At 42.4% G+C, this 10,362-nt stretch overlaps 1 protein-coding gene across 2 annotated transcripts in view; it reads left to right on the plus strand.

Annotated features, from left to right (window-relative positions):
• Window positions 1-8,390, plus strand: part of FBN1 (fibrillin 1) — a 209,991-nt gene extending 201,601 nt beyond the window's left edge. For both annotated transcript variants that reach the window (XM_066635255.1, XM_066635256.1), the window contains exons 64-66: window positions 2,221-2,452; window positions 4,051-4,228; window positions 7,137-8,390. In XM_066635255.1, the coding sequence (XP_066491352.1) occupies window positions 2,221-2,452; window positions 4,051-4,228; window positions 7,137-7,526 (800 nt within the window). In that variant the 3' untranslated portion in view covers window positions 7,527-8,390. The remainder of the gene's footprint in view (window positions 1-2,220; window positions 2,453-4,050; window positions 4,229-7,136) is intronic.
• The last annotated feature ends 1,972 nt before the right edge of the window (window positions 8,391-10,362 follow it).

The following is a 10,362-nucleotide window of genomic DNA, read 5'->3' on the forward strand; positions in this document are numbered from 1 at the left end:
ACAGAGGAACTTGACAGTTACTCAAAAGTGGCTTTCACTTTGGAAAGATTGGATTAAATCAAGAGGGAGGAAAATATGATTTAAATTAAAAATTTAATTTGCCCTTTTCAAACTTTTCTGATGTTATTATCATTGGGAATGCAGGAGTCTCAAAGACAAGAGGGTGTTTTGATCATCTCAGGCTTATTTTGGAAAGTCCAAAATCCTTCTGTTCTTGCAAATGAACCTGGAGTTTTCCAGGATGATATTGGCAGATTAGTAGAGTCTTTTTTTATATAACTGAGAGTCCAGTCTTTTCTAACTTTCCAGCGCTGATGCAGCCATGTCAATGGGGCGTACGCTGCATCCTGCGGTATGGGGGCAGTCAGGGAGGACTCCTCAAGGTAAGGGAACATGTTCCCTTATACTGGGGCTGCATTGCAACCACTGGCATTCCTGGAGGGAGGGGCAAACTACTAAGTTTCTTCAGGTGCCTGCCTGGCTGCTAGTGTAAAGTAGCCCACCTTCAGAATCAGTTGCACCTGAAAAACCTTTTGAAGCCCCAACTGGCTCTAAAGGTTTTTTTGTTGTTTTTTTTAAGCAGAGGCAGGTGTGTGTCAATCATGTCTTTAAAAATAAATGACCATTATTAGCTTTTTCATAAGTTTGTCTGTCTTTGCCCTTTCTCATATTTTCCTTTGGTCTCAGACATGCACTGTGAGCTCAAGTCTGATTCTGAACTGAGGGAAAAGGACAAAGAATCCACCCTCCTCAGTTGCTGGGTTGTTGCTACTTTCTTTACATCTTCTTCCTATTGGCCTAGAATGGTTGCTAGTTTTATTTATATAAGGCCAGCTTAGTGCTAATTCAAAAAGAACCAAAGTTTTAGAGATTCCTGAAGTTTTAGAGATTAGCATACGTTGTTAACTTCAGAAATATATTATCGACATAGTATGACTTCTGGCAAGATTACAGTATTGTATTCAGTACCCTGTGCTATGTGTCCTAAATTAATTACACAGGCCTACAAAATTGAGGGTCAGAAAAGTTTTTCCCAAACTTTATGGTGGTTTGATATGAATTTGGGGTGCCGATTCCAAAAATGGCATCCGTTTTGCCCTATCACATCTAGTTTTGGAGATATAGTATAGCCTCATTAGTGAATGGTTCAAGCAGCTTCCTCATGAGGAAGCCATGGTGTAGGCTTCCTCATGAGAAAGCTGCTTGAACCATTCACTAAAGAGGTTATGCCATGTCTCCAAAACTAGACGTGATAGGGCAAAACGGATGCCATTTTTGGAATTGGCACCCCAAATATACCCAGGACTCCAAAGGTCACGCATGGCCTCTGCACACATCAAATGACCTCCCTTTGGGGAGGCACTTCCACTTTGGTTTAAAAACTGGAAGTGCTTTTCCGAAGCCTCTGAAAGACCTTCTGAGGTGTGGAGCAGCCTCCCTGCACCTCAGAACACCTCTGGATGCAACGGGAAAGCAATTCTAGTAACGTCTGGAGGTCTCCGATAGCCCCTTCCTGCTGATTCAGTTACACAGGCCAACACACATTTTGCTTCCTTAAACGTTACACCAATTCCTGGGTATATTTGGGGTGCCAATTCCAAAAATTGCATCCGTTTTGCCCTATCATGTCTAGCTTTGGAGACAGAGCATAGCCTCTTTAGTGAACGGTTCAAGCAGCTTCCCCATGAGGAAGTCTACACCATGGCTTCCTCATGAGGAAGCTGCTTGAACCATTCACTAATGAGGCTATACTATATCTCCAAAACTAGATGTGGTAGGGCAAAATGGATGCCATTTTTGGAATCGGCACCCCAAATATACCCAGGAATTGGTGTAAGGTTTAAGGAAGCAAAATGTGTGTTGGCCTGTGTTATCAGTGTTGTTTCTTAAACACATTTGTCAGCACCCAGTTAAGGTACTTGGGGGGGGGGGGGGAATGAACATAACTCATGCTTTGCAAATAGCACAGCAAGTAATAAGCAGTTATTTAATTTTATTTATTCAAAATATTTATATCCTGCCTTTCCCCTCTCCATTGGGGATGCCCAAGGCGTTTATAGTGGGTTTTTTTCCCTATAGAAAACTACAATACAATGCAAAAACAAATAGGTGATGTTTTCCTTCTCTGGCTTCTCGTCCTCATCCTCAGAGGGTAGTTGGTGTGGCAGTGAATGGGGCTTCCTCAACCCAAACTACAAATATGCTTTGCTTCTGTTTCAGATGAAAATGAATGTATCAGTGCCCATGTTTGTGGTGGAGCGTCTTGCCACAACACTCTGGGAAGCTACAAATGCATGTGCCCCACTGGTTACCAGTTTGAGCAGTTCAGTGGAGCATGCCAAGACGTCAACGAGTGTGGTTCTTCACAAGCGCCCTGCAGCTATGGTTGCTCAAACACAGAAGGTGGCTATGTCTGTGGATGCCCACCTGGGTACTTCAGAATAGGACAAGGGTAAGGTGGTTTGCACTTGAAAACGGAACAGGTTCCCAACGTAGAGGCCAATGACCTCTTTCAGGGCCCCCAGGGAACAAAAATAAAACAAAACATAAGAACATAAGAACAGCCCCACTGGAGCAGGCCATAGGCCCATCTAGTCCAGCTTCCTGTATCTCACAGCGGCCCACCAAATGCCCCAGGGAGCACACCAGATAACAAGAGACCTGCATCCTGGTGCCCTCCCTTGCATCTGGCATTCTGACATAACCCATTTCTAAAATCAGGAATGATTGATTGAAACCAAAAGCCTTCTTTCAACCAAAAGATTGATTGAAATCAAAAGCCTTCTCCAACTTACTCCTGCATGTTCACACAGCACAACAAGAGAGGCATGCCACACATTCTGCTATCTGTACAGAAATAATGCCCTGGGAAGAAAAGGGATCCACATGGCAGTCCCACCACACCTCCTTAAGAGGTGTTGTGTAAGGGTGTTGTGAGAAGTGCCTACAGAGCTGCTTTAGGGCCCAGTCCTAAACTCTCCCAGCTCCAGAGCTGAGCCCTAGCACTGTCACCGGAGCCGTAAATGTGCTGTAAAGCACATCTATTTAATGCACCTGCAGAGTAGGAAGTGCTGGTGTTTGGCCTGCGCCAGTCAGGTGTGTGGGCTCAGTGCCGACAGGAGGAGGCTGCGCTGTTGCTGGTTGTGAGACCACTGGGTGGTGGTGTGGTCTGGGGGGGGGGAGGGCAGAACAAGGGCAGGGGGAGGATTCGGGGCAGGAGGAGGCAGGGACTGGTGGATTGCCACTCCACCGGATGCTAAACGCCAGGTTGGGCCTATCAGCCCGATATGAAGGCCTTCACATCTGCGCTGGCAGAATAGCTGGTGCAGACATGAGGAGACCTATTGCCTAGGCCGGGACTTTCCTCAGGGGAAGGGGGCGAAAGTCCTCTTCCTCTGAGGAGGCCCCTGGCGGCTTCCTAGCGCCGCTGAATACAGCCACTTTGGCGCGCTGCTCCAGCAGGCGCCAGGGAGCATAGGATTGGGCTGTTATACATTTCTTCACTCTGTTTAAGAAAAGCATTTATTGCATAAGGCTTGCAGGCTGGAATAGGAGACATTATAGCCCAGTGCACATATCACAACCATGTGGGGAAAGCAACATATAAGCTGGCATGAGTACACTGACATGCACTGCTTCCCAATTTTCCAGTCTTCACAAGGGTAGAGTAGCTGAAAAATGCGTTGCTACATTCATGAGAATTGATGCTAGAATACTGCAATTTCAAAATACATGTCCAAATGAATTTCCAACACTAAATGACCCATTAAAAGAGAAACACATTTGAAACACATTTGAAAACTTAAGTCTAATGTAACTTCCAAAGTGTTAGTAATCAAATCATTGCATGTCTCTTTGTCCCACTAGTCAAATGTCCTTGGGCACAGTTTCCACTTAGTTTCAGAAATAGCATAACTTGTGTGAAACCAAAATATGAGTCTGTCCATTGTCATTCAGTAGAAATGTTGACCTTCCAGATTTGGGTCTTATATTGTTACCTGTGGTGTTAAACGTGCTTTGGTAGATTTTATTTTGTTCTTCATTTCCTAGGCATTGTGTTTCTGGAATGGGGTTGGGCAAGGGTCATGCCCAGGACCTATCTGTCAGTGGGGAAGTAGATGACAATTCACTCTCTCCAGAGGCCTGCTATGACTGTAAAATCAATGGCTACCCTAAGAGAGGGAGGAAGCGGCGAAGCACCAACGAAACAGGAGTACTTGATGCAGAGGTAACTTACTTTCTTGGGATGGGATAGAATTTAGATCATTTTCCAATAGCTTTCATTAACTAGTTGATTTGAGTAAGGTTTTCTTTTTTCTTTTATCATCAGTTAATATGTATATTTATAGCAACATCTTTGAACAAGGTGTTTTATAAAGAATGAGATGACAGATACCTGCCTTGCAACAGTCCCAAACTGTTGCAACACCCTGGGGCATCGCAAGGCAGTCACTGGGGTGTTGGGGGATGTCTGCGGTCCAACAGGGAAACTACAATGCAACCCTGCAAACAGCATCAAGAGGCTCTGTGGCAGTCAGAGCTACCCGTGCATGGTTTTCATAGATCTATGTAGGGTCACTGCAGAATCTAAACCCAGTAGTGAGTGGCAGTGATGGCATCACATGACACGCAACACATCATCACCATTTACTTCTGGGTTCCAGGTGCCGGGGAAGGGTGGCCCTGGCCAGGTAAGTTTGGGAAATGCTGGCTTACAGTCTAGATATTGATGCAAGGGACACAACAAAGGAAGGGGAGTAGTGTAAATGGTAAGAATTTGCGGTGATTTAAGTTACATATACTTTAGCTTAGTAAAGGGTACAGGATATGGGGACTAGGAGGTCAGGCCAAAACCTTCCCAGAAAAGGTGGGTTTTGAGGAGGAAGAAAGAGAAAAGGTGTCACGGAAAAGGAATCCTGGAGGGCCGTTCTGGACATCAGGCACAGCAGGGCAGAAAGGGCAAAGGCATTTGAGAAAGCCAGAGGCTTTTGGGTGGCTGTGGGTTATTGTGGCTTAATGGCTTGTCTTTTTTTGTTTTGAGTCAGTGTAAGATTTGGCATGTGCTTAGAGAGAAGCTCAGAAAAAACCAACCTTACCCAAAACCTGGAAGAATGCGGGATCATATAACACAGGGGGACACTCAATAAAATGGAACAGCCACACAAAGTTGCTTACGAGTGGTCAGGAGAATTGAGCCTGCAGAAGTTTATCTTAATTTTTACCCCCCCGCCACAACATATTCATTTCACTCTGCATTTTTCACTCTGAAGCTTCCCTCCTCTTCCCCCCCCCCATCATCACAGAACCTGATACAGGGTTGCCATTTTCTGTGCAAACCCCATGTCCGCCTTACACTGAGTTCCATCCTATTACACCTAAGTAGCTGCTTTAGAAGGAGTCAGGCCATGGGTCCGTCTAGTCCACAGCAGTCTGTAGTGACCATCATGCATCTTTCCTGTGCTTTGGACCCAGAGTTCCATGTTTGTGCAGGTGCAGTCTAATCAATTTACCATGAGCAGCATGAGCATTCAGAGCAGCAGCCTCAATCTGCAGAGACAGGGAGACTCATGAATTTTGCTGTTGTCTGCAAAAGCTCTTGCCACATCAGACCCATGTGTCTGGTTCTCAGTAACAAGTGAAAGGAGTGTATATGAAAATAAAGCTCAGATGCTGTGGTTGCTGTTTTTTATCAGTGGGGTCCTTCTGAAGTCATTGCCGGTTGTTGAGAGGGGTCAGCTTTCCTGGGCTTTCACTTTCATGCTCATTTCCTTTGTCACGTCAGCACTAAAGTGCCCACCCAGCTTTGCAGTGAGGAAGGTTCTCTGTGTCAGATAGCACATGCAAGTGTCTGTTTTGTCTTTAAAAAGGCTTTGTCACAAGCATGTGTACTTAGGTGTTTTCTTCTTCCAAAGAAAACAGTTTCCACTTGCAAGTCGAGAGCCAAATGTATAGGGATTCCGGCGCATCTGGCTGCTTCAACTTTGCAAGAGGCTGCTGAACCCAGTCGTACTTCTCTCCCAGTAATCTTGGCTTTGAGCCCGAGGAAGTTCACGCTATCCAGTCTGCAGTGTTTGTTGTGTGTTTCGTGTGACGGGTCCAGAAGCTCAGCTCAGCATGAAATAACCACAGGATAATTGAACAAAGCAGGAGAGTTTAGGCGACAAAGAATCAAAATCAGAAAAATAAATAGCTAACACTGCTGCAACACACAAATTGTTCCTTTTTTCTCTCTCTGCTGCCTGGTTTTGATGATAACAGCAAATGGTGGTAATAACAAATCCCTTGAGAATTTTGCATAACAAAGCAATTAGACCAGTATCAAACTGTATATGTTTACATAAGGGATTTTCTCCTGTTTTGATGGAGGCTGTTTTTAGCTGTTTGGTTCTGGAAACATTATATGACCAGACACAAACTTTACAAGCACGTCAACCAGTTCCTTATCAGACCAAGCGGTTCCTTATGAGAACCAAGCACAGAAATCAGAAAAAATGGGAGTTTTTCTTTAATAGTTATATCTACAATTAATATTTTATTGCATTTCGTGAACTGTATTCACAGTCAGATGTTCAGAGTTACCCAATCTAAATTGTGTCTGCCTGGTTTCAAGGAATGGGATGAGACAGCTGGGAAGTGAGGAAATAGTGTAGCATCCTTTTAAGTTCAAGTTTGAAAATTGGTGCATAAAGCTGGCAAAAAGAACACAAACCCGTTATTTAAATGTCCATTATCTGACACTTCATTTGCTAGATGTTTGCCTGTCAGTTTGCTGAAAGATGTAACTTTAGATGACTAAAAATCATGGATTGAAACAAAAATGTCAGCATTTGGAGGTCACTTAACCTGAGTGTCTGATCCTGGTTTCCCCTACAGTCACCCATCTTGTCCTCTGGGCCCTGCTTAAATTGCTAATTAGACATAGCTTGCTTCATACAGAAAGTTTTCACACTCATACTTTTGGAAATTGGAAATAACTCCACAAAATGCTTAACATTCCTGATCTTATAATTTTTGTGCTATGTAAATATTCTGAGTAGCCAAATACCTTAAGCGTCCCACAAGTCATTTGGATATCTGAGTGCATGAAAAAGCAAAAAGGGAGAAATAAAAGCACTCTCTTTTCTTTTTTTTTATAGCATCAGCCTGAGGTGGAAAGAGCTGTTAATCTCGCCAGCTGGGATATTGAAAAACCGACCATCTTTTCGTTCAACATCTCTGACCTAAATTACAAAGATCGCATCTTAAAACTGATCCCAGCTCTTACGACACTCACAAACCACAACCGATATTTAATAGACCATGGGAATGAAGGTGGCTTCTTTAGGATAAATCAGAAAGAAGGAATAAGCTTCCTTCACTTAACAAAGAAGAAGCCAGTGCCTGGAACCTACTCATTACAGATCAGTAGTATTCCACTCTATAAAAAGAAGGAACTCAACCAGCTTGAAGATAAACATGATAAAGACTACCTCAGTGGTGAGCTAGGAGACAACCTGAAAATGAAAATTGAAATTTTGCTTCACTAATTCACCAACCAGAGACCAAATAATTACAACCAAAGATAGCTAGGAGAGACTTGAATGTTTTTTTCCCCCCAATAAGGTTCTTCATATCACAGGTACAATCCTTCATGAATACATTTGAACACGTGAGCGCTGTTCCGTTTCAACACAAGCCAAGGTACAGGAAGAGCACTGTAGCTCACAACCACTTTCTCAGGCTTCTTGTAAATGTAGCTACCTTGATATGCTGAATCTTGAAAACCGGGACTGTTCTTGGAGGTTGGCCACTGAAGCCGAGGCAGTATCCTGACAGCAGTGATGCAAGAACAAAAGTTCCATCTGGACTGTTCTACTTTTGGAAGAAAAAAAAAAATCTGCTTCTCCGTTTATGATATCCAGTTGGTGCTAGAAGATTTCCAACCTAGATTTTATAAATGCACTGTAATATATACACAACTTAGAAGCCAAAGAAATTGCAATTACTCAGTCTGAATACAACAATCAACCAAAGTTTAGCTCAGTAGTTTATCTCAAGTTATATCTATAATACAGTACATGTAAATTAAGTGTGTGTATACTGTAACCATGCTATTTTTATCAATGAAGCATTGTAAACTAGATTAATAACACCCTTCGCGCAAGGGTTTATAATGGTGCTTATAAGACCAACTACTTAACTGTATACACAAATCTGGTGATGAAATTTCTGTGACAATCAAAATGCACTGAGGTCAGTGGGGACCATTAAACATTCTCAGATGTCACATGACACAGTGCCATCCACAGCTATGCCATGACATAATGTACCAAATATCTAGAGTACCTACCTTCATTCATATCCACAAGGGTTCAAATGTCAAATGTCACAATAAAACAGTTGTTTTTTTAGTTCATTTTGCCGCTTCATATTCTTGCTAAAATTGCATGAGATCAAACAGAGGTTTTCTTGTGGGGCTGCTGAAACAAATATGGTCCAGAGGATGCCTCTGCCCCCTGTGGTGCTTGTGTGCTGGATTCTAGATCTCAAGATTCTAGATCTCAAGATTCTAGCAGGAATCAAGAATCATTTTTATTTGTAAACTGAAACGATTTTTAATAAAGTTAGAAAACCCACTCCAAACATTCTTTTCAGCTGGGGATTAACTGAAATAACCAGTCCTGTATGCCAATTGTATAATCATCTTCACAACTGAATCATTTGCAGTTAAAAATGATAAATGTCTGTTCACTTCCCAAAATTTTATACTTATGCATTTGCCCAAAACAATATATTAAGATCCAACGTATATTCTAAAATGATTATTGGAATTTTATACAAGGATCTTGTCTAAGGATCACAATCCTATGCACACTTTCCTGGGAGCAAGCCCCATTGAGCATAATGGGACTTACTTTTGAGTAGACCTGCTTAGGATTGGGCTGCAAGTTGATCGATGCAGGCAGATCAGGACTGGAAAGAGGTTAAGGATGAGCCAGCACTGCTAATCCCAACCCCCTTCTGGGCCTGATCCACTCACACACTTCCCCATCGCCTCCCTGCCCTCCTGTCACCACTATGCTGGGCCTACCTGGTCCAGCAAGCATCTTTGCTATGCTGGTGTGTTGCGGGAAGGCTCCAGCCTTCCCACCAGCATGCCTGTAAGACTATCACAAAACATTTGCTGGCACTTTTGCGACAGCATGCGCTGATAGAACACATGTTTCACAAACATTAAAGATGGATAGGATTTGGCTGGAAGTCATCATTGTCAATAATCAATGATGGGAATGAAGATTTAAAATTGCAAGCATTCCAAATACAAACAGGTTAATATTATCATGAATCAAAGCCCATTGAATAATGCTATGAGGCAAAGAAAAAAGACAGTCTAGCCATAAATTTGCATTGGAATGTTGTTCATAAAGGTCAAATGTGTAGTGAATGTGAAATTAAGCTTAACTCACTACCTTAAGGAGTTCCAGCTCTGTGACTTCAGCAGTCATCAACATGCGTTCCAAAACCTGACAGTGCTCTTTCATTATCGCTGGGATTTCCAATTCCACCTACCATTCACTTATTTAAGTCTTTTTTCTATCCCCATAGACAAACATTGTATGTTCCCAGTAACCATTATAAGCCAGAAGACAGACTTTAATGTGTTTTAATGAATGCAACTGTACGTTACTCATTCTGACCGGAGGCAAACATGGAAAAAACCAGTTGAACTGAGAAGTTGTGGAATGACTTAAAAACGAATAGGTAATTTCAAATGTTTTCCAGTTATTTAAATAGAATAATTGTGTGCGTCAGGAACTCAGATGAATGAGATACATGATAAAGATGTTTGGAAATTATGTATATTTCATTTCATATGAACAGTGCGCATATATATAAAACACCTTCAAGATGACATTGAAATGGAACAATGTTTTGGTTGATAGGCTGCAGTCAAAAAAAGCTGTTCACGCCTAAGGTTTCACCTACTACTTTGGTAGGCATTTCAAAGGACAAATCTACAGCAAATAGCTCTTCAGACTACCCAGTGTAAGTGATGTAACAGATGTTCTGATCTTAAAATCCCAAATGCCTGTTGTTCTATCTCAGTTCTTAAAGTCCTGTTCATGTTGTTTTGTCAATGTTTATACATTTATTTAGGCTTTATTCAACTGCAGCCCATCAGCCTGAACATTGTTCATTTCAATGTCTCAAATACCATCCATGAAAGCCTTAGTATTTATACTTTCAAGATGTTTCAGTTCTTTCCATTGTTTGACATGCTGAGGCTGCTTCGGGAGGGAGGGATAACCCTGTATTAAAACTGACTTTAAACTAAAGTTGGCTTGCTATGAACTATGCAGTAGGATGGCGCCAGTGTTGACA

This window comes from Tiliqua scincoides, chromosome 8 (genome assembly GCF_035046505.1).
Source record: "Tiliqua scincoides isolate rTilSci1 chromosome 8, rTilSci1.hap2, whole genome shotgun sequence".
Lineage (NCBI taxonomy): Eukaryota > Metazoa > Chordata > Lepidosauria > Squamata > Scincidae > Tiliqua > Tiliqua scincoides.